At 56.6% G+C, this 23,773-nt stretch overlaps 1 protein-coding gene across 2 annotated transcripts in view; it reads left to right on the forward strand.

The window, feature by feature from the left end:
- Positions 1 to 337: 337 nt before the first annotated feature.
- PEPD (peptidase D) overlaps positions 338 to 23,773 on the forward strand; it is a 118,521-nt gene continuing 95,085 nt past the window's right edge. Inside the window, exons 1-4 of one of the 2 annotated variants that reach the window (XM_028530500.2) lie at positions 338 to 497; positions 10,727 to 10,910; positions 12,750 to 12,877; positions 20,582 to 20,645. In XM_028530500.2, coding sequence (XP_028386301.1) covers positions 481 to 497; positions 10,727 to 10,910; positions 12,750 to 12,877; positions 20,582 to 20,645 — 393 coding nt within the window. In that variant the 5' untranslated portion in view covers positions 338 to 480. The remainder of the gene's footprint in view (positions 498 to 10,726; positions 10,911 to 12,749; positions 12,878 to 20,581; positions 20,646 to 23,773) is intronic. The other variant, XM_036012484.1, reaches the window with a different exon arrangement.

Raw genomic sequence — 23,773 nt, forward strand, 5'->3', positions numbered from 1 at the left:
ACACCTCTCACTCCCACACCCTCTCTCTGGGATGCTGAACTTTTGTGTTACTCCAATTGTCCCGGCCTTCGCTCAAGCCATTTCCCTCCTTAAGCAATAGCTGTCACCTCTGCCCCATCACTAGCTTGGTTCATAGGCTCCCTGTACCAGGGTGTCCTTTCCAGGGCGGGCTGAGACGCCAGGTTGGGGGGCAGTTGAAGCAAGCACTGTCTCAGGACACGCCTTCCGGTTATAGAAAGAGCTCCGCCCCGCCCCCAGGCCCCGCCCCTCGTCTGCAGCAGGAAGTCATTGGGTAGTTAGACCCTGCTCGCGGTCCGGGGCTCCGCCACTCCGGGTTCTGAGGAACTAGGCACTAGAGGGGGCGGGTCAGGGACTCCCGCCCCCAACCCCGCCCAGGCCCCGCCCCCCGAAGCCGGACCGGAGGTGGTGGTGGTGGTTCAGCTGACACTGCACTTCACGTGACGCCAGAGCGGGTTGAACATGGCCACTACCGCCGGGTGAGTGCTGCTCCAGTCCCTGGCCTTTGCCTGGCAGCGCGGAGAGGGGGCCTGGGCCTCCTAGCTGGACAGCGGGCAACAGCCCCCGTTAGGCGCTCTGGGTGGCTGCGCACAGCGTGCGTCTTCACTCCTGGGAAGCTAGCTGCGTCCTCTGAACCAGGGGCCACACTGTGCCCACAGCTTCCTTTCCCGCTACCCATTGGCCCTGGGGGGGCCCCCTTCGCCTCCATCGCCCCCATTGTGCGGCCTAGGTGGAGAGTTCGGGCCGACCCGCGTGCTCACGGTTACGACTCTCAGATGGGAACTCAGTGCATTGCCAGGGCGCAGGGGCCCTGGGCGCTCCAGGGAAGAGTCAGTGTTTGAGATGGGCTTGGAATCTCCTCCCCAGCGGAGCACTTCCCCACTTCCTTCAGGGCCCAAATGCTCCGCTAAAGAGAAGCCTTGCCCAAGCACCTATTCTACTTTTTGCAGCCCTTCTCAGCACTTGATGAAGTATATAGTACACTTGCTTCTTGTCTTCCCGTTTAAAATGTAAGGTCAGGGCATTTCTCTGGTTCACTCTTAGGCTGCCCCAGGACAGTTTTTTGCACACAGCAGGTGTTTCATAAATTCTGCTGCATGAACGAATGAGTGAGTGGTCCTAGTGGGGGAAAGTATGGACAGATAGTGTCAATGAAGCATTAGAGATACTGTCCCAGATGAGGGAACATTTGAGCAAAGGTTAGCTTGTCCTGGAGACAGGAGAGAGGGGTGTGTGTCTCCATGCTGGAGGGTGTGGTGCCCTAGATGGTTTCTTCAGACTTTGTCCTGAGGGCCTAGAGCCCGTCAAGGGTTTTAATCTGCTCAGATCTGCTTTTTAGATGATCACTGCTTGGGGCTGTGTGTGAGTTCAGCGGGAGGTGGAATGTGGGGGATAGCATGAGGGCCTGGTGATGCTGGGGCGAGGAGGCCCAGTGCTAGGAGAGGGAGAACTCCAGACGCAAGGTTGGGAGCTGAGGTCAGAATGGGGGAACTGGTAGGCGGAATGCATCTTTCTTTTAGGGAGGCAGGGAGAATGAAAATAGAAAGTGGCCTCCTCTATTGGTCCTCAAGGTTGGAAGGGCTTAGGACATACAGATCAAACATATAGTGGCATGTACTGTATTGCAGAAACAGTCCTGAGCCTACCCTTAGGTGTTTGTTCACAGGCCACTGGGGCAGATGGGCACATGGGACTCTGTCATCCATTTGCCTGCCTCTAGTCTTGGTATGTGCCATGGAGGGGTGTGGGTTCTAAGCTCAGGGGAGAGTGGGTAGGCTTCACCCTGCAGGCAGAGAATTGTGCATGCAAAGTCCCAGAGTGTCAAGGAAACCAAGGTCAGATCCTTGAACCCAACCTGTGACCCTGACTTATAGAGCAGAGTGAGCAGTAGGTATAGGCCAGTGCCTGGGTATGGATCTGTTACCCTGATTCTGAGCTGGCCAGGTGGTCACAGGGAGTTCTAGAGGCTGTATTTGGCTTCAGGTGTCCATGCTGGTCTGAGGCTTGCTGCTCTCCCAAAGGTACAGAGGAGCCAGGCTGGCTGACCAGGAATTGAACCGGCAACCCTTTGGTTCACAGACCAGCACTCAATCCACTGAGTCACACCAGCTAGGGCTAGAAGGAGGGATCGTATAGCAAAGCTGATTCTCTGGGCTCTGGGATGGTATGGGCAAGGGGTGGGGGTAAAAGGGTAAAAGAGAGTGACAGAGCTCTAGGAGAGGCGTGCTTCTGGAGGGAGACCTGAGTTTGACAGGTGCAGGGAGCTTCCAGAGCTTGACAGGGCCTCCTTGGCAAGAGCCATTCCAAGCTGGTATATGGGGCTGCCCTGCTGGACCCAGAGCCTGAGTCCAAGCCCCACCAGCTTCCTTAAGGGAAGGAAGTTATAAGTGTTTCCAGCAAAGCTCGGTGCCCAGCTGCACATACAGGACAGATCAGTTAGTCAGGCATAATGAGGCATCACACCATGAAGTCATGGTCATGGGCTCCTTGGAAGTCAGATCTGGTGGTGTATAGAGTCTAACCAAAGCCTGGGCCAGGGGAGCCGTGAGAGTCCTGGCTGACTGGGGTATGCTGTATGTGATTTTGGGAACCCTGAGCTAGCATCTCAGATTCAACTAGAAACTTGAAATGTCCTCTGGGGAGTGTGTCAGCGTTGATCCTGCTCTGTCTAGGCAGGGACTTCCAGTCTGGAACAGAGAGCCCCACAGTCCCCAGAGGTCTGCTTGAGGCCACCCCCAACCCCATCCTGTGGCACTTGGTGGGAGGAAGCCCTGCCTCCTCTTTGAGCCATGTTTTGAGCTTTCCATGGACAGAGTTGAACCTTCTCCCCTGCAGCCAGACCCTCCTGCATCTGCTCCTCCACACAGATCTTTCCTTTCTCCTCTTCCCTTTGCCTATTCAACCTGCTAGCCCTGGAGTGTCCTTGTTCTCTGACACAATTGTTCACATACTTGCAGGACCAGCTCAGATGGTTTCTGTCCTAGAAGCCTTTCCTGACACCCCTTTCCCCCTCTCCCAGTCTCCAGTAAAGACAACCTGCTCAGAGCCCCGGAGAGTCTCAGTTTTGCCCACTGGTTGGATGCTTTCTCATGTCTGCATGCCTGCTCTTCATGACTGGGCGAGGGCTTGTTGCCTTTCATGCCTCTACTGGCATCCTTGGAGCCCAGGGACTGGTTCAATTTGTGGCCACCCTGTGATTGATGCTGAATGACATGGTGCTGAATGAAGAAAATGGGGATTTATTCTAAACTAGCCCAACATGCCCTCCTGCTTTCCAGAAAGCTCTCAGAAATTGAAGAAAGGAGTTATGGGTGGGAGAGGGACAGAGTTTTGAGTAGGATGAAGAAATATTTTTAATTTCTTAAGTGAGTGGCTCCCAGGAAGCTGCTGCCCAGAGAGTCTTTACCCAGAGAAAAGTGGCAGATGAGCTGCCCTGGGTGTGTACCTGTTGGGTCATAGGTCACACTGGAGTCAGCATTCTTCTGGAGAGAAAGTACTTGGGGGAGTTGGGTTGTGGATCAAAGCTCATCCCTACCCTGATAAGAACACTGTGCTCCTTGAGAAGAGGCCTCACGTTGACCTAGGGGCCTGGGGTAAGGGTGGGTTTGTGGGAGGAGTGCTGGCCTGGTCCAGATTCTCCAGAGTGCTCTCTCAGTCTCTGTTTGTGCCTAGACCCTCTAACCCTCCTTTGGAGAGCAGGAGACAGGCTGGGAGCTGGTGACCAGTCGCCGAGAGGCGCCATCCAACCAGGCTGAGCAGGTTGGCCTGGCTGAAAGTCAGCCAGTGGGCTTGGTGCCAGGCCTGAGCTGGAGGCTGAGGGTGAGGAAATGGACTGGTTCTTGGCAGTGTGGCCCCACCCAGAAGTGGCCTCACATTCTAGGATAGGAGTCTTGTCCTTACCTGTGCCGTGGACTGCATGAGCATCAGTGAGACCTTGGCACCCTTCTCAGAATGATGTTTTTAAAATGCATGAAATAAAATGCAGAGGGTTCCAGGGAAAACCAGTTATATTGGAATATAATTATAAAAATGTTAAAAAATAAATTTGTGGTATAGTAATATATACTTTTTATTAACACATTAAATAATAAAAGCTGCAGGTCTAATAACCACCTTAACTTTGACTTAGTGAGAACAAAAGTGATATTTGGAGATATTGTGACATTAATGATGTGATATGAAAATACCTGTGATTTTTAAGATTTTATTTATGTGGGGCTTCCAGTCAAGATGGAGGCATAGGTGATATGCCCAGCCTCATTGCACAGCCATAAGAAGGAACACAACTAACTTAAAAATGAAAAATAGCCAGAACTGCCAGAAAAATCACCCAGAAAAACACCCAGAACTGTACAGAAGTCAAACGACCAAGGATTTAAAGCAGCTACATTCATCCCGACAGGGAGTCGTGGCGGGGAGGACTCGGAGTGGCTGCGGGAGCGGGGGCAGAGAGGTAGAGAGGCAGTGAGGCGGTGGAGGCTGGTGGAACAGGCAGCCCCATGTTCACGTGTGGTGGATAAAAATCAGGGGGACACCTCGTGAGTGAGCAAGCCCAGTCCCAGGCCAGACTGCGCAGCCCAGGGCCTCAGCACCGGGAAAAATGAAGCCCCGTAACTTCTGGCTCTAAACCCAGTGGGTGTTGGGGTGGCAGGAGAAACTGCCGGTATATCCGCAAACCCACCCACCCTGGGAACCACAACCAGGACAGCAGCTGAAGGGATACCAGTTGCATACGGGAAGTGGGTGAAGTGACTGGAAATGGGGTGAGGGCCCGGCCAGCCCCCAGAAGTCAGCCAGCAGGGGCATGCATTGTCCCCTCTTCGATCCCTCCCTTACACATGGAACCACAGTTGCCCCACCCTGGCAAATACCCAAGGCCCTGACCCACGTGACTTCATAGTTGCACTAAAACAGAATCAAAGTGGCCCTAACTAGTACGCAGACATAGGGAGGCTGCTAAAATCAGCAGACAAAGAAATATGGCCCAAATGAAAGAATAGAACAGAACCCTAGAAAAAGAACTAAGTGATGCAGAGATAGCCAGCCTATCATGAGATGCAGAGTTCAAAACAGTGGTGGTCAGAATGCTCAGAAGTGTCATTCACTACAGTGAAAGCATAAGGAAAGATATGAAGGCTCTACTAAGGGAAATAAAGAAAAATCCACAGGAAACCAACAGTGAAGGGAAGGAAGCTGGGATTCAAATTAATGAGTTGGAATATAAGGAAGAAATAAACATGCAACCAGAACAAAAGGAAAAAATGAGAATTTTTTAAAAATGAGGAAAGTTTAAGAAGAATCTGGGACATCTCCAAAAGGGCCAACATCTGAATCATAGAGAAAGCAGAAGGAGCAGAGGAAAAGCAAGAAATTGAAAACTTACTTAAAAAGTAATGAAAGAAAACTTCCCTAATTTGGCAGAGGAAATAGACATACAAGTCCAGGAAGCACAGAGTCCCAAACAAGTTGGACCCAAAGAGGTCCACACCAAGACACATTGTAATTAAAATACAAAAGGTTAAAGATAAAGAGAGAATCTTAAAAGCAGCAAGAGAAAGGCAGAGTTACCTCCGAAGGATTTCCCATAAGACTATCAGCTGATTTCTCAACAGAAACTTTGCAGGCAAGAAGGGAATGGCAAGATCTATACAAAGTAATGAAGAGCAAGGTCCTATATCCCAGATTACTCGATCCAGCAAAGCTATCATTTAGAATGGAAGGGAAGATAAAATGCTTCCCAGATAAGGTAAGGCTAACGTAGTTCATCATCACCAAGCTTATTTAGGAAAAATAAGAAATCAAAACCATGCACATTAAAATGTCAATGAACTCATAACCATCAATAACTGAATCTAAAAAACAAAAACAAACTAAGCAAACAACCAGAACAGAAATAGGATCATAGAGATGGAGATTATTTGGAGAGTTATCAGGTGGGAGGGGAAGGGGGAGAATGGAGGAAAAAGCATAGGGATTTAGAAGCATAATGGAGTAGGTACAAAATAGACAGGAGGATGAGAACAGTATAGGCAATGGAGAAGCCAAAGAACTTACATGCACAACTCATGGACATGAACTAAAGGCGGGGGTGGGGGGAGCATCACTGGAAGGCAAAAAGGGAAAAATTGGGACAACTGTAATAGCATAATCCATACAATATATTTTAAAAATCAAATAATTAAAATTTAAAATATTGTATGTATTTATTTTTAGAGAGAGGGGAAGAGAGGGAGAGAAACTTTGATCAGTTGCCCCTCACATGCCCCCTACTAGGGACCTGGCCTAAAACCCAGACATGTACCCTGACTGGGAATCAAACAGGCAACAATTCAGTTTGCAGTATTATGCCCAACCCACTGAGCCACATCCATCAGGGCTAAACTCCCTGTGATTTTTGTTTGTGAAAGTCACACACTGCTGATACTATTGTGGTCAGTTGTTTGCATTAATAATTGATGGGAATTTGAATGAAGAATTAGAGAACATAAACATAGATTTTTTTTCCCCTTCCAAGTAGATGGAGTCCCTAAATTATTTGCATGGATCCCCTGGGGACCCTGGGCCTTGGGTTAGAACCCCACTGGCAGGTAGCCATTGAAGGCAAAGGAGGAGGTGGCTTAGTGCCTGTTTGCGGGGAAGGGGACAGTTTGGGGGTATGGGAATGGGTTACAGTGATCACTCCTGGTCACTGGCAGCTTCCTGGGCTGGCTGGCCTGTGGGGGCCAGAGCTTATTCCATGGGACTGTTGGATGCCTGCGAACTGTTGTCTGCCAGCCCCTGCTGTCTTCCCTGGGCATTGCCTGCACCCTCGGCTGCCTACAAGAAACCAAGCCTATGCTTGGATTTGGGGTTGACCTGGCTTTTGCCTTTTAAATTCTGGTGCCAGTTAAAAGTTCTAGCAGGAACCAGTTGGAGATGTTTTATTAATGCTGCTTCTGCTGAACTTACAGAGAAAAGTCACCTGCATTGTCTCTGGGCCCAACATTCTCTTTGAGGGGGTTGGTTTGTGCCACAAGAAATCAAAGGGCATGTGTCTATGAACCTTGATTCTGGGGGTGCCTGCAGGAATGAATGACTGCAGCTCAGCAGCCTGCCTGGTGGCTTGGGTTGGGCTACCCTTCCCTGAGCCGCACCGCACCAGGCAATATTTACTGTAGATATTCCTTGTGGTAGCAGCTGACACTCGCAGAGAGGTGCCTTACCAAATTTTCTGTCTTGCCCTGGGCTATTTGGCCGTCAGGCCAGAAGGCCACAGTCTGGGGGTCCTGAGGGATTTAGGCCTTTCAGAAGGCTCTAGGTAAGAGGAAGCCCACCCATTCCGAGAGCCTTCCCGGTGGTGGGGTGCTAGCTGGCCCCACCGGTGGGGGCGGAGTGGGCACCTGGTGTGTTTGAGGAGGGAGGCTATGCCAGAGGCCAGGAATGGAGGGGGGTGAGGTGGGTAGCACTGGGCTCTGCATGCTGAGGCCGGGCATTTTCAGCTAGTTGTGTTGTTGAGGCCTTTTGGGTCTGGCACCTTGGGCCAGGCCATCTGTAGCTGTGCCTTGGTGTCATTCCCTCGGTGCTGTTGGAGCGTCTGTAAAGACGAGGTTCTTCCCTGTCCCCACCCACTGCACAGGCTTTGCTGCGTGAGGGGAAAGTGTGACACTGCAGGGATGCTGGCGGCCGCACACTTTCAGTTCCTGACAGCGTGGCCAGCTGGGATGCGAGCTTGTTTGGGAGCTGTGGTCTCTGCCTTTCATCCTTATGGCTGAGCCTGATAGGAAATGGCCCGACTTAGGGGGAACCCTGACCCATGTGTCCACCCTCCTGGGAGGGTGAGTGAGGGCCCATGCTGGGGAGGTGAAGGGAGGGAGACTCCAGCCCTGTCAGCACCAGTAAGCTATGCGTGACCCCTCCACCCGTCCTGCCTGGCTGGGGCCTGAGGGTTCTGCTTCCTGCCCTGCGCAGGCTCATGTGTCAACTTCTGATCTGCACAGCTGTGTGTGTGGCCCCACATTGTGATAGCTGTTCACTCAGCAAATATTTATTGAGCACTTGCTGTATGCCAAGCAGGGTGCCAGATACGGGGCACAAGAGTGAGCCAAGCAGACCCAGGTCTCTGTCTTCATGGGGTTCACTGTGGGCGGAAGCAGATGTCACTCGTGAGCCCCTGTGAACCCAGGCTACATTTGTGGTAACAGGGGACTGTGCCCTTGCAGCCAGGGACTGGGCAGAGCTGACTCAGAAGCAACCGAGGAGGGTGCATGCAGGGTTGGTTTGCAGAGCTCTGGGCGGGTGTAGGGAGCCTGGGAAGGAAGAGGAGGGAAGCTGGTCAGGACCCATCCAGGGGTGTGCTGCAGGAAGGGCGGCGGGGGAACCGCGGCCCTGTGTGAAGGGACTGCCAGCCATCATAGTCCAGATTCCACCAGGGAGGGAGCAGGGGAGTGGATTGTCTGTTCTCCCCCCTCTCCTCACCTCCTCTAGTCTCCCCAGTCCTGTGTCCCTCGGTGCCTCCCACAGGCTAAACCCACCTGCAGGCCAGAGGCATGGAGAATTGCTGGTGAAGTCCTGGGCAGCACTGGGAGAGTGGAGGAAACCCAGCCCAGTACCAAGTGGGGATGGCAGGGGTGAGGGATGCCAGGGAGGACCATCCTGAGAAGGTGGCATTGGAGCCAGGATGTGCAGGAGTGTCCCCGCCAACAAGGGTCCCACGGCCAGGGGAGTGCAGGAGGTGCCCATGGCCTCTGTGAGGCCAAGTACAGTGAAGGAAGGTTCCGTGTGCCTGGCTCAGCTCGCTCACTGCGGTCCCAGGCAGAGCCCCTCTCACAGCAGCTCTGAGCCAGCCCTGTCTTCCTCAGCCTCCATGCCCACCCTTCCTACCCACCAGAGAGCACCTGCCTGATTCCACTCCCCCTCGACCCCCTGGGCCACCCCCCTCCCCGGCTGGGGCTGCCCTTCCTTCCTGCACTTAGGCATTCAGCACCTTTAGGAAGGAGGTGGGGTCCCTGCCCTCCTGGAGCTTATATTTTACTTGGGGAGACAACAACAGTCAAGTAAACATGTGACCTAGGCAGTGACATGAGCTCCAGAGAGGAGTGAAGAAGATAGGGGCTGAGGCTTGGATGGGTTGTTGGAAAAGCTTCTGGGAAGAGGTGTGTCTCTGCAGAGGCCTGGGGAAGCCCAGAGTATCAGCACTGGGAGAAGAGCTCTCCTCACTGGGGTCAGCAGCAGCAAAGGCCCTTGTGGGCGGGGGAGTGTGCAGGTGTTGTGGGAAGAGAGAAAATGCCTGTGCGGCAGAGTGGGGGCTGGCTTTTCAGCTCCCCATGGCTGGGGAGTCAGGGAGCACTGTGTCCTGAATGCACTAGGAAGCTGGGTGGCTCGAACGGGGAGTGCCTGCTTGGATTTGCATTTTTAAAGGGCCCCCCTGGAAGGGTGCAAGCTGGGATGGTGGGGGTGGGCAGATGAGGGGTGCTGGGACTCGGAGAGCAGTTGAGAGTTCCCTTCAGTTGTCCATGTGGAAGATGGGGATGAGCCACAGCTGTGGGGCTTCGGCATGGAGGGTGAGATGAGGAGAGGGGGAGCCTGGAGGGGCTGGGGCTGAGCAGGGTTTCATCTGAGAGTGTGGCCCTCACTCAGTGTCCTGGGCACCCACAGGCCTATAAGCACTGCAATGCAGGGAGGGGGTGGGCTGAGACCTGGTGGAGTCGATTAAGGAGTGCAGGGGAAAGGGGGCCCAGGGCATGGGGATGGTGGGCTTAGGTGACTCTTCAGAGGATACTCACCGCAAAGGGGGCAGAACTAGACTCCTGGGGGCATGGGAGTCAAGGGAAGTGTTTTTGTTTTTATTTTTTCAAGACAGGTGAGATTCCTGTGTGTCTGGATGCTGAGAATGCTCCTGAGAGGGGAAAACTGATGCTGGAGCAACACAGGGAATAGGCATGGGGGTGCGGGGGAGGCCCCGCCCCGGGGGGGAGAAGAAGCCTCAGGCGGGAGCAGCTGAAGAGAGTGGTGCAGGCAGGATAAGGGGAGTTTCTCAGTGAGGAGGGAAGCCAGTGCTGGGCTGGGGGTGGGGTAGACACCTACCTGCCCTGCCAGGCCTGGCTCTGCCCAGCCTCCCCTGCAGCCTCAGCAGCTCTCCTCGAGGTCAGCACTGCTGGGACTGCCACCCCCAGGCTCATCTTGCCAGGGTTCCCCTTGGTGATTCCACACACACACACACACACAAACACACTCCTGGGCTGGCACTGGGCACCGTGTGTGTGTGTGTGTGTGTGTGTGTGCGTGTCCCACCAGGTGAGGAGCAGCCGGCCTTGGCTGCCAGGTCTGTGGCTTGCAGAGGAGTCGGCAGCATGCCGGCGCTGGGGCAGGGGTCCAGTGCCATCTGGGCTAGGGTGTGTTTTCTGGTGTGGACGTAAGCTCCTTGAGGGCAGGAGCTGAGTAAGTACATCTTTACACGATCCCAGGCTTTCTCTCCACGTGCCTCATTTGCCCTCTGTGACAGACCCAGCTGTCCCTCATCCCCGCTTGTGGTCTGGTGCTCAGGGGTAGCAGGGGAGGCTCTGTGTGATAAACCCCTCTGGTCCTGGGGAGGCCTGGTGAGGAGCCTCGTGCTAATGGGGCCCCATGGCAGGCTTGGCCCGCTTGTCCATGGGCGGTGGCCATGGGCGGTGGCCATGCTTGGTGGTGCTAACAGAGGCCTGTGTGGCGGTGTGTGTGTTTATCTTCGCAGACTGTGGTTTTGGCTGGGGAACGAAACCCTGAAGGTGCCGCTAGCTCTCTTCGCCCTGAACAGGCAGCGCCTATGTGAGCGTCTGCGGAAGAACCAGGCCGTGCAGGCTGGCTCCATCGTGCTGCTGCAGGGCGGGGAGGAAACTCAGCGTTACTGCACGGACACCGGGGTCCTCTTCCGCCAGGTGAGCCCAGCCCCGCAGCTTCCCGTCTCCTTTGGCTGGCTGTCCTCCTCCAGCATCTGGCCTGGTAGGCCGTGGGCAGCTTTGCTTCCTGGGGCATCCTGAGAGGCTCTGAAGGCAGGCCCAGGCCTGGGTGCTCAGGAAGCCCGCCTTCGCTGGTGGCAGAGCCATCACCAGGTAGCCTCGGCTCTCAGGTTCGAGTACAGAAGGGTGTTCCTAAGGAAGCCAGCAAGCAAAGCATCATGGAGGAGGCAGCATTTGGTATGGTCCCTGAAAGCCAGGGTAAATTCTGATGGGGGTGGGTGCTCTAGGTGGGGGGGATGGTATCTGTAGGTGTGAGTGGCAGAAGGTGGGCTGGGTAGCGTTCCATGGGCTCAGACAGCTGCAGCTGGGAGGGCTCAGGTCCTTCCACCAGCAGCACGGAGGGCTGGGGCAGCGGAGACCCGTGGGGAGTGTGTGAGCAGGGTGCCACACAGGCGCCAGAGGACCCGGGCAGGTGAGGGTGTGACCCTCACCTGGGAAGTGTCCAGGGGTTCCTTGAGTTTCTGGAAACCTGTGGGGTGGCAGATGCCCCAGCTATAGGAAGCCAGCCTGGAAGTGGTGGCATTGGCCAAGAATCACTGACATAACTCGGTTCCCAGGAACAGGAGGTAGGACACTTGACAGAGGAGTCTGAGAAAGCTGGGGGTGGGGGTCCCTGAGCTGGCCCCACTCTTCTTGATCCTAGCATTGCATCTACTTGTACAATGCAGATGTGGAAACCAAGGCTCCAAGGGTGGAGCTGGGATTAATCAGGACCCCATCTCCAGACTCCAAGTGGTTTCTTTTCCAACCTGCCATGCCCAGAGCTGGGACCTGATACACTGGGAACTCCAGAACCTCCCTGAGGGCAGGCAGGGCCTAGGGGACATGGCCATCCAGCCATCCTAAGCAGGCAGGAGGTGGGGGAATGTGAAGGGGAGCCCAATGTGGAGTGGGGGTGGCAAGGATGGCCTCCCCGGATGGACTGTCCACTCCACAGGGCATAGTCTGGCTGCTATCCACTGCCAGAAGGGGTTGCAGTATTTTTTACCGGAAGTGCCTCCTGCTGGAAGGTTTCCCTAAGCTGCAATCCCTGGCTGCTAGAGACGAGCTCTAAAGTTTTTCTGACTTGTCTTGATGCATCTTGAGGTTTACATATTCTGTGGTTTAAAAACTAATCTCCTAAATTCAGCTGTTGGCTCCCTTGCTGATGTCTGCAAGGTTAATTTTAGAAGAGCTCTTCCTCCACTCGATACCTTTCTAACGATATTTTAGTTCAGTGTTTACTGCTAAACACTGAAGTCATCCGGAGCCCTGGGGGTGGGAAAAGGAAGTAAGGAGTCCCTAACGGAGGAATCCATTTCTGTGCAGATGTCCAGCCTGGTGTCTAAGTCAGGGTGGCCTCTTGCCTGCCTGTGGGCATGGAGGCTGCGGAGAGATTGGGGTGGCAGAGAGGCATGGGGAGGGCTGAACTGACCCTGTGGTGCTCGTGGGTGCTGGTGACCCGTGTGCTCTATCAAGGGTCCAAGGGGCATGGCCAATGAGGTGGGGGTGCTCATGGGCCTGGAGCATGAAACCCACATCATCAGAGAAAGCTCAGAGTCAGCCAGGGTGACCCCTGCCAAGCCCTGGAGGGGACAGGCAGCCAGAAGCTGGAGCGGGGGCAGGAGTACCAAGGTGGAGGGCTGTGTGAGGCTGGGGGTCAGTCTTCGAGGGCTGTGGGCCTAAAGGCGGGTGCTCGGTTGGCTGCCCCACCTCCCTCCCTGCACCTCTCGTTTCTGTCTGGCTGACTGGGTAAGCTGGTCCTTGTTCTTGCCACAGGAGTCCTTCTTTCACTGGGCGTTTGGGGTCACTGAGCCAGGCTGCTATGGCGTGATTGATGTCGACACTGGGAAGTCCACCCTCTTTGTGCCCAGGCTTCCTGACCACTATGCCACCTGGATGGGAAAGTAAGGAGCAATCTGGGTGACATGACCATGCCTGCTGACCACCAGCTGGCCAGGGGTGGGGGTGCAGGGCCCAGCTTGTGGAGGGCAAGGAGGGAAGGCGTATCGAGGGGCGGGGTTGGTGGGGAGGCCCACCAACAGCCTGCTCTGGTCCAGAGCCCTGTTCTCTGGGTTGGGGTTGGGGGTGTCAGAGGCAGAGCTGCACACCGTGCTCATGTTTGTTCAGAGGTGCTGTTTATTAATCTTGAAATTCAGGATTCCCAGCTCTGTGAAAACGCCTGAGGCTTTGGCCCCAGTGGACCAGTGCATCTGCGCAGCATCCACAGGAGGTGGCCCCACCTGTAGCCTTTCTCTGAGGCCCACCGCTAACAGCAGGCCATAGCTGGGTGCCTGCAGTGTGCCTGCCTCTTGGCTTAGCTCCACAGGGCCACAGATGTATGACCTGCCTTGGCCAGCTCACCTGTGAGATGGGGCAGTATGTGTGAGAAGCATGGGACCAGAGGCCTGGGCCTTGCTGAGCCACCCCTCCCTCATCACTAATGGCACCTGCCAGCTCCAGAGCCCTTGGCTGTGTCCACCTATCCTGGGAACCATGTCTGCCTGCTCAGTGGCACTGCGGCAGAAGCTGTACTTAACTGGGGATGCTTGAGGTGACTGGAGGACCCCACTCCATGCTAACCCCTTCCAGTGTGTCATTTCTGCCTGGAGAGTGATTATTCTGGGCGAATGTATAAATTGCAGCCTTCACTGCCTAGAGTCCCTGAACACTCATTACCAGGTAGGCTGGCAGGTCTGTGGCTGGTTTGAATGACAGGCACCTGGCTGCTGCAGGGACGTGCTCAGTGCAGAGGGCCAGGGCAGGCCCCCTGTTCTTCCCCTGCTTCACACGCTGCCCTTCCCCACCGGCCCTTCAGTGCCAAGCCCAGAGCCTCCTTTGCGGTTTGGTGTGTACCTCTTCCGCTGCCTTCTCTGCTCTGAGCTCGTTGGCAGCGTCCCCGGCCCTGAGCTCTGACCGTGCTGTGAAGACCTGGCTCTGGGCAGAACTGGCAGCGTAAGAGAAGCGGGTGGGCCCTTCCTGGCCGTGCATTTACCTGGCTCGGCCCTGAGGAGGGAGGGTGGGGAGTGGACATGCCTGATCCCGCTGACCTTTGGGCTAGATGGCTGGGCAGCCACTTAGATCTGGGCCTCTCAGAGGCCCCTGGGGGAGATGGCATGAACGCATCCCTGCTGTGTCACAAGCAGGTTCCTACAGGCCTCCACACCCGCACTGGGGGGACACTGGGAGGTCTGCTGCCTCCTTCCCAGAGGGAGGGACCGGGCGCTGGGCATGGCAGAGTGGGGCCTGGTGAGGGCCCCCAGGGACTCCGAGCTGCCCCAGCCCGGAGTGGGATGTGGAGGGGGACCTGCAGGAGGCCCCTGGGGTAGACTGCCTGCCTCACCAGAGTGAGTCTTGCACCTGCAGAGAAATCGGCCTTAGGTTTGGCCAGGGGTGGGCTCCCATCAGTCCGTTCATCCAGGGCCTCTCCTCCTGCCAGCTCAGCAGGTCCAGGCCAGGACCCGTGAGCACTCCTGGGAGGGTGGCCTGGCCTTGCCCAGCCCTTGCTTCCACATCCTGCCGTGGCCCTTACTGGCATCCTCCCTTCTGTTCCCTGCTGGATCCTCGTGACTGCCCTGTTTTAAAGAGGAGACGGGCCCAGCTTGGCAGTGTGGCCTATGCAGGTCCCTCGGCCTGGTCCTGCTGGAAGCTTGCTTGACAGCTGAGTATGGCCTCTCCACAGAGCCAGTCTGGGTCTGGCCACTGTTGGGGGCCTCCAATTCTGTTTCTGTGGAACCGATGGCATGCCACTCGTGAGGCACTGGTCATTGTGGAGACAGCTACTTCTGTGACGCTGAAATTAGGTGGTGAGAATGCTGGAAACAGGCAGTTTGTAATTTCCAGAAGTGGCCACAGCATTACTCGGGGCCATTCCCTGTGGAGAGCTGGAATCTTTTCCTTCCTGCTTGGCTCAGGTTGGGATCTAGCGACTGCTCTGATGCGTGAAGGTGGCAGGGTCACTGTGGGACTTCTGCAGCTGGGCCGTGAAGTGCACCATGGCTTCTGCCACGCTGTGCAGAAGCCCCAACACACCCACGTGGCGAGCACCACCCACCGGAGCAGGGGCCAGCCCCCGCCCCCGAGTCTTTCTGCCAGGTCCCAGACCTGTGGGGCCGTCCTCCTTTCTGGGCTCGGACCCAAGCCCTGCCCTTCCCAGCCTGTGAGCGGTTCGTACCCGCTTCGTGTTGGGGTGGTTTGTGACGAAGCCCGGTAACTGGGGCAGCCACAGTGAGGACTTTCCTGGTGGGAGCTCAGATCTGGTCTTGGTTAAGAGGATTCTCCCAGAATCCCTCCTGCACGCTGGTGTGATCACACAGCTGTGGCCTCAGCTCCTGCCGCCAGTGGCACGTCCAGGAGTAGCCAGGGCCCCTGTGCCTGGGCGGTGCTCATGCCCTCTCAGCCTCCCTGTGTTCCTGCTTCCTGGTTCTGCCGAGATGTGGGCACGGATGGTGGTGGAAGGGAGGGGCTCTGAGCACACCTCCTCATCTGTGTGTCTTTCTGCTTCTTTATGCAGAGCTGGCTCTTGGGAGAAGTCGGGGAGTGCCGGTCCTGGAGGGTGGGCACCCTCCAGGGTTATGGGAAGAGAAACCTGGACCCTGCCTCAGGGACTCCACTGTCCAGGGGGAAACCTGAGCAAATCTCACCAGAGACACCGGCTGGGAAACCACGTGGCACTTGAGTTGAGGGTTCATAGCCAGGACCTGATTGGTCAGGGAACAGCTATTAGCAGTTGGCTCTTCGGAAAGGGAATCTTCAGTGATACAGGGGTGATGCTCTGTACTGTGGCCACAGCTGGGTTTCAGAGCCATGGCTGCAAGTTCTGCTTTAGTCTGTTCCCGCTTTGCCAAGCCAGCTGATTGTCTGGTGCAGACATGTAGGCGTGGCTGAGCTTTGAGGATGCAAATTGACCTGCAGGGTGGTCTCCCTGTCATAGAGACTTCGTGTACACTCTGGGCAGCAGACGGACCATGGTGGTCCCAAAGGTCTTTGGGCTCCCGTGCTGGGAGCTCAGCCTCTGTCTCCTGCAGGCCTGGCTCTCCACTGCAGCCTTTCTCTTCCCCTGCTCTCTTGTGACTGTCTCCTGGGCTCCTATGCTGAGCCTCCGGGAGACAGGCATGACTGCAACAGGGCAGTAGCTAAGGGTCTGGTCGTGTGGAGCTGGACTTGGGAAGCAGCTGATCTGACCATGTGTGGCCACTCTCAGGTGCTCTCGTAACCCACAGAGCCCGGGAAGAGTGCGGCTGCCAGAGTTACCTGACCTTCGAAACCAAAACCCACCAGACGGGGCATTTGACCTTCGGCTGCTCAGCTTCCTTTTGAGTCTCTATCCAATGGCTTTTGAAAATCCATCTGGCAGATAAAGTTGCTCAGAGAAACAACTCCTCCATCTCCAGATATGCCACTTCCTGCGTAAACAGCCTGTCCTGGTGCCGGGCCTGTCCCTCACCCCAGGGTTTTGTTGGGACAGGAGTGTGGCAGTTTCAAATTTGTTTTTATTTGGAGTCTTTGCTTACAAAAGCCTGCTGCCTCTCTGGTGTGAGAGCGTTTCCCATCATTTTGGTCAGAATCAGGTTTAGCTGATGGCTGCTTTGACTGCTGGGGTGCCGGGTTCTCCGAGCAGGCTGGGAAAACACCCTGAGCAGCTTCTGTGCTCACAGCAGGCGAACAACTTTTGGCCAAGTTGGGGGACCTTCCTAGAGCCTTTGCAACTTGTCTATATTCTGCTGTTGTCCCTGGCTGAGATCTCGGGCCTGGAGCTCTCGACGGTGACCCTGGCTCAGGGTGTGTAGGGAGGAGGGTGCTCCCTTACTGAGGGCACCACCCAGGAGTGGTGTGAGTGAGTTCCAGGTCTGAGGCCCTGAGCACTGCTGTTTGAGGTGGGAACCTGTGTGTATGTATATATATGTACATGTGTGTGCATGGGTGTGTATGTGTCATTGGGGTGGGCTGTCGATGTGTGGTGTGTGTTTTATGTGGTTTTTCACAGTCACTGCCCCCCACCCTGTACACCCCAGGGTCACGAGGATCAAGGCTGCCTCAGCCTGTCTGGAGGCTTTGTTCTATCTCTGTCTTCAAGGCACTGGTTGGGGACAGGCCTTCCTGAGGAGGGCCGAGGGAATTCCTCCGGCTGTTACCCCTGGCAGTTTGCGGGATTCCTGGTCCCGGGCAGCCTGAGGCCTGGCTAGGGGTGTGCCAGGATCCCCAGTCAGGAACTTTTCCCAGGCCCACTGACCACGGGCCTCCTTTTGAGCAGCTCTCCTTCTGGAGCTGCCAGCTCCACCGCTGCCCAGCCTGTCTGAGAAGTGCTGCTGCTGGCAGTCTGTCCACTTGTGGGAGTGGTCCCCAGGAGCAGCCTGCATGGCTTTGGAGAGATCTGCTTTTCTCAGACAAGCTGGTAGAATCTTGAAAAAAGTGCCAATTGCCATCCCAGAGCAAGCGCAGGGCCCTGGGTGGAGAACAGACGGAAAGGCGGCAGCATTGTTCGTAGTTGGAGGCAGGCTCTGGCTGCTGGGAGCCGACGGTGACTGCTGTAACATCGCAGTGACTTATTCATCCACCGCTGGCAGGCAGTCAGCTAGCGGCCAGACCTGTGCTTGGCAATTTCCTTTTCCAGAAATTGAACCGTGGGCATTAGTGTAATGTCTCCTTCCCGCTGGAGGCCCTGCACAGGCGTTGGCACTTGAGGCATCAGCCCTGACCCTCGGTGCTGGGAAAGGCCTCGAACTTGCATGGTGGGCCGGGTCCCTGGGAGCTGGCTCCGTCTGCAGGACACGGCCTGGTGAGTGGGGCACTCCGTCCTCTCTCCTGCCAACGCTGTCCCTCCCACCTGAAGGGGAGTTTCTGGGGTGGCGTCAGCTTCCTCGCTGAGCCACCCTTTTCTAGCCAAGTCGCTTCTCTGTGGCCCTCATATGATGGGACTGGCGAGAGCTGCCTGCTGGACCCTAGACTCCATGGGGCAGGGTGCTGGCCCTCTGTGTGGCCACCGCCCGCCTAGCCCTCAGCGGGCTTATTGCTGCCCAGCGACCCCTCCAGCCAGCTCTGCAGGTCTCTTTGTGGACAAATGTGCCGCTCCTTCTCCCGACAGCCGCACCGCATTGTGGCTGCCGAGCCTTCTGTCACTAGCCTGACGTGGTAACCTGGCACACTTATCCTTAGGGTGATATTTAAGTGGTTCTTACTGTAATTAGCTCTAAAACATGAAAAATAAGTACTATTCAAACTTAATTATCTCTGCCCTTTAGAAAAGAATGACGTGCCAAGTGCGAGAAGAGGCGCCCGCAGCCCCCTCAGGTTGTGCTTGTCGAACGTGTCCTCCTGTTGGAAGCCGTGCCTCTGGCTGCTTGGGCGGTCCTGGCCCTTGAAGCCCAGTGTGTACTCTGGCCCATGTTAGCCCAGCTCTTGAGAAGGATAAAGGGCAGTTAGTGGGGCGACACCGACCCGCACTTTTTCCCGGACACCAGGGTGTGGTGGAGGCTTGCCCGTGGCCTGGCTGGCTCTTGGCGCCGCTAGGCTGCCAGGCCAGTGGAATGGCTTGTGGCTGGTAGGTGAAGGGCGGACAGTTGAGCTCACAGCCCCGGGGCCACCTACAAATTACAGCTGTCCTGTGCTTGTCTTCTCTTTACCTCCACCTCCCCCTACCTCCTGTAGTTCCACATCATTAATGACCATGACCTCAGGCTGAGTGCACAGATATGTTCCCAGGTCTCAAGTCTCCTAGGTCTCTGCCAAAGCCCGACTGCCAGGTCTCTCAGGCAGGGCGGGCAAGAACATGTTTTCCGGGGCACTCCTTGGCAGGGAGGCTCGGGTGAGCTGGGAGGGTCAGGGTCCCCATTGGGTTTGGAGGTGGAAAGTCAGTGCCAAGGCTAATGCCACAGTGCCTGTCTCTAGGAGGCATTGGGGTTGGCTTTGGAAGCAAGTCTTTGGCACTGTTTGAGTCTTTTGGGAGTTTGTGTTTTGTGCCTATCACAGCTGGACGTGATTAAGTGACTGGGGACCAGAGGTGGTGGCTTGGGGACTTGTGAGGACACAGGGCGTTGACGCTGACCATGCTGCCTCTTGAGCCTCTGGCATGTGCTTTTGCACACATCTGCCATGCCAGCCGTCTACCAAGAGTGTCACTCGCCCCTGAGGAGCACAGGGTCGGCGAGCTCTCTGGTGAGCCTGGAGCCAGGGCCCCCGGTGTCCAGGCAAGATGCTTGTCATCGGTTCCTGCCCTGGCTGCTTTGGGCGGTGCTGGTGGAGGCACCGGACCTTGACCATTTAACCATCGAGTCCTGTCTCAACGGTGCAAGATGCTGGATCATGCGAATTTAATTCACAGCAGGAGCTTGATGCATTCATTGCCCACTTCAGAGACCCCAAAATGGAGACAATGCAAAGAGTTTTCAGGGGCCCCGAGCAGCCCATTGCAGCGAGACTGTGGTCTCCTCAGCCCAGCTTGCTGTGTGCAGCTGCGAGCGCCCTGCTGCCAGTCCCCTTGGCCCACCCACCTCTCCTGGGTCTGTGCTCTGTGTGTTGTGGCCACTGCCTGGTCTGGGACGTGTGGCTGGGTCGGGAGGAAAGTGGTGCAGGGCTCTGAGAGGGAGAGGGATCCTGCTTCCTGGGCAGTGATGTCTGAGTGTGTCTCAAAGACGTTGGCGTCTCAAAGGCACATGGAGCTGCCTCTTGGAGGCGGTCATCTCCAAGTCCCAGAGTGCTCTCCCTGCCCTGTCCACCCTGAGCCTCCCCAGCCCACTGTCCGGCACACCCACCTCCTTGTCATCTGCTCGCCCTTGAAAGCCCAGAAAGCACAGGCTGAAACCATCTGCTGTTTTCCTCTGAGGCCCCCTCGGCTCTAACACTTGCTGACTAGAACACCACTCGACCACAGGCAGGACGGGGTACGTACCCCATGCTGACGCGGTGCGCAGGTGTGGGATGGTGCAGGATCGTGGGTATGCGTCATTAGACTTGGCTTTCCGCAGCCCCCTCACCCCCCCCTTGGCTTCCACCCCTGGGAGCCCTGTCCCAGGCAGTGACACTGACTCACCCCCTGGCCGAGACGCTGGGGCTGGGGGTGGGGTAGTGTCTGCCGGACCCCTGCCCAGAGCGGCCCTGGCCAGGAGCCCCTCGTGAGGTGGGCAAGGGCTGCCCAGCCTCCTCTGCCGTGTGTCTCTGTCTTCTCATTGGCTGGTTTTTCAGGGCCGATGAGTAAGCTTGAATGTTTCTCATCATTGCAGTGAGTAATACTGATATGGAATTCTTTAAAATGTTAAATCTTTAACTTTCCTTTAAAGAGTCTCTGTGGGGGCCTGTGAGGCAGCTTGTTTCACGTCCCAAAGGGCAGGATGTGCTAGCTGGCTGCCCGGTGGGCTCTCACTGGAGGGGGTTTGTCTGCAGCTGATCATCTCCGGTCGTCTGGGTCACCGACTCGGAGGAAGAGCAGAGGTCAACGGGGACAGCCATGGTTCAGTGGTCACTCGGTGGCCTAGTACCTCTGTCCCTGAATCTGAGTGGGGCAGACCCATTTGTTGCCAGGTGCCAGCGGGGCAGGGATGGGCCTGGGCTTCATAACCTAGGCTTGGAAAGGTGGTCAAACCCTGACCATGGTGTTCCTTGTTTTTCTCTTCGAGGATCCACTCCAAGGAGCACTTCAAGGAGAAGTATGCTGTGGACGACGTCCGGTATGCCGACGAGGTGAGTGGCAGCCGCTGCCCCCTCTCAGAGTGGCTCAGGGCTCCTAGTTACCCGTTTGCTCTGGATCCTCTCTCCTCCCACTGCCACAGCCAGGCTGGCGTGGCGTTGCTGGCCACCACCTGACCACCAGCCCCTCAGGAGAGAGCAGGTGGGAAACATGAACCTCAGACCTCCCCGGAGACAGCCCCCTCCTTTGCTGGGGCAGCGCCCCTGACTCAGTGGCAGGAAGGGTCTGGTGCCTGGGTTCAGGCCGCTGAGCTGCACAGGGGAGGATGTCTCTGAGAAGGTCCTATCTGGGCGCCCCCCGGGCTCAGCCTGGACCCTCCCGTGTCGGGAGGCCGTCCCCACAGGCTCACCTGACGCAGACGCCAGCGCAGAGGCCCTCTGGGCCTCCAGAGACTGTGGGGAGGGGGTGGCAGTGGAGGTCCCTGGATTTAGTCGACTTCTCTGTGTGGTGGTTGCCCAGTGGTACCATGCGCCCAGGTGGCCTCGGTGGGTGTGCGATTGTCACCTCCGGGCTTTGAATCTGTTTGGAAGCCAGGCAGTCCAGCGGGGCTGCCCCTGATGTTCACTGCTGATGGGGCAGGGCCATGGCAGGGGAGAGGTACAGCTCTGTGCTCTCGCTGTGTCCTGTGGGATGCAGGCCTCCCACACTGCAGCCCCTGCCAGGCATGCAGGAGGCCCTCTGCCCTTTCCTAGACACTGCCTCACCTGCCGTGCTCCCTGAAGGTTTGTACCTGGCAGAACAGAAAGACCAAGAGGGCAGTGCCTAGTGCTCGAAGTTTACCCCCAGCCTGGCACAGTCAGCTGGACCGGGCCCTCCCATGCCACTCTTCCCCAGACAGAGATTGCATGTGGATGTGCACTCAGAGCTGGGGCTGCAGCGGGGAAGTGGCTGCAGGAGCCAACAGGCTGGAGGCCAAGCAGCGCCCCCTCCCCCTGGGCAGCACACAGGCTGTGTCCGTGAATGCAGTGCTGGGTGAAAGGAGGGCTCCCCGGAATCCTGGCCAGACCCAGAAGGCTGCGAGGAGCCAGTGCGTCTCGGCCTGGCGTTGGGGACAGACAGCTGACCTCGACAGACATGTGTGGCCACCCTAGGCAGGCCAGTGTCAGTACCATGCCTAGGCACAGTCCCGCTCCAGCTCTGCTGTCCCGGAAGGCCTGGCCCACTCCTCTGACCATCCCTCCTACCTGCCATCCGAGGCCTCGGGCCAGCCCCCCATATCCCCGCTGACTTCCAGCCACGCCGGCACCCCTCCCCTGGCTCCTGGGACAAGTCGTAAACATGGTGGACCCTGACCGTGTTCTCGTCTGTGCCCTGCTCTCAACTGTCTTGTATTTGTCACTACGGCAGCGTCCTTCCCCCGCCCCCCGGACTTTACTCTCACACTGCCTGTCTGCCTGGGCCCAGGGATGTGTGGGCATCAGAGCTGCTCGAAGCCCAGGGCCGGAGTCAGCAGGCAGGGGCAGGGGCTGATGGAGAAGGGACCGTGTGGGTGAATGGTCACCACAGCGTGGTGGTGCCCCGTCAGGAGGCCCCGGTGAAGGAATGCAGCTCACGCCCCCAGGGCCATGGGGACTGCTCCTGCAGCACTTTCCGCCCGGTTGGATTGTGGAGAGATGGGTTTTGATGGATCTTTATTTTATGTCGTGTGATTTCAATGTTAAGTTATCGGGGAGTGATTCCTAGCATCTCAAGTGTCTGTTAATATCCCCGTGACCTGCTGTATTGATCTCTTCGGATGCAGGATCTCAGACAGTCTCAACATTTATTTGCATGCCCCTAATGAGGTCATTTGCTGCTTACCTTCTATTTCTAACAGCTAGAGAGGGAGGAGCCTGCTCATCCTGAGCTCTGATTTTGTTCCTGACCCTTTCCTTCGGCAGGTGTATCCCTCCTGCCTCCATAAACTGCATCTCAACATGACTGCCTTTTGTGAACTTGAGCTTCTGGGTTTCCTCAGTGTGAAACCTGGAGGGGCAGCCTGGGACAGGTCCCGGGACGCAGCCCCCCTGGGTCAGGGCATCCCTGTGCCTCCACCTTCCCTGCTGCAGTCAGGTGCTTCTGCTTGTACGCCTAGGAGAAACCCAGCCTCGTCTATGCTGTGATTTCTGGGGAGAGGAAGGAGACCTGGCTTCCAGATGCAGTGAAACAGAGGAGGTCTTGAGTGTCAGAGCGGGAAAGCCTGTAATGACAGTGTAGAATTACAGCCTACAACACAGCTCATCCTGAGCCTGTACTTATGAAACAGAGCCTTACAAGAAGGCTTCTGTGGTGCTGGGAGGGTGGACTCTCAGGCGAAGGTGCTTTCCGCAGGTTGTTGTCATTGTTATCGCTTGTCCGCTCAGTCCTGGCTGCTGCTGCCGTGGCCCCTGTTGGAAACGGGAACTCGTGCTGACAGTGAAACAGGCTCTTTGCTCTGGGCGGCTTCTGCTGGCTCCAGTGACATTGCCAGCTCCCAGGGTGCCCTTATTCCCCTCCCACAGGGCCCCCACCCCGGCCTGGCCCGTGGTGGCCCACCACTCCCACCCTAACACAGAGGGTGAGACCGAGGCTCAGGGACGCGTGTGCAGGGCCTTGGCCACAGCCCCGCAGCCCTACAGCCAGGGAGCCGCAGGGTTGGGATGTGGCCCCAGGACTTTTGGACCCCAAAGGCCTGGCTTCTCACTTCTGTACCTACCCCGTAGGAATGCGACGGGGCTGGGGGACACACCTACAGAGGGGACACAGGCTGTCAAGTGCCTTTGATCCTCTGTGGCTCAGAACAGAGCCTGACCAAAGTACAGACTGCTCGACTGAGGCACCTGGGCTGGAGGCATGATAGGCACCCAGGCGTCCTCCATCCTGGCAGGTGACAGGAAGGGGACAGGTCCGTGGCACTCGCATCCATGGTGCTCGCATCGAAGTTCAGGCCGCCTTGGTCGTCTGTGATGAATCACAGACGGGAAGCAGCTGATACTTGTCTCCTCTGAAAGAAGACAGGAAGGCCCCCAACCCCAGGCCACAGCTGGTCACTCGATATCAAGAGTAAATTGCAGGTGTCTGATGTAGCCAACCTGGCTCTCTAGTTCCCTTCCTCCCCACAGAGGACCCTGAGTTAAATGATTGAGAGGGTAGAGTGAATGGT

Source organism: Phyllostomus discolor, chromosome 12 (genome assembly GCF_004126475.2).
Source record: "Phyllostomus discolor isolate MPI-MPIP mPhyDis1 chromosome 12, mPhyDis1.pri.v3, whole genome shotgun sequence".
Taxonomy (NCBI): Eukaryota; Metazoa; Chordata; class Mammalia; order Chiroptera; family Phyllostomidae; genus Phyllostomus; species Phyllostomus discolor.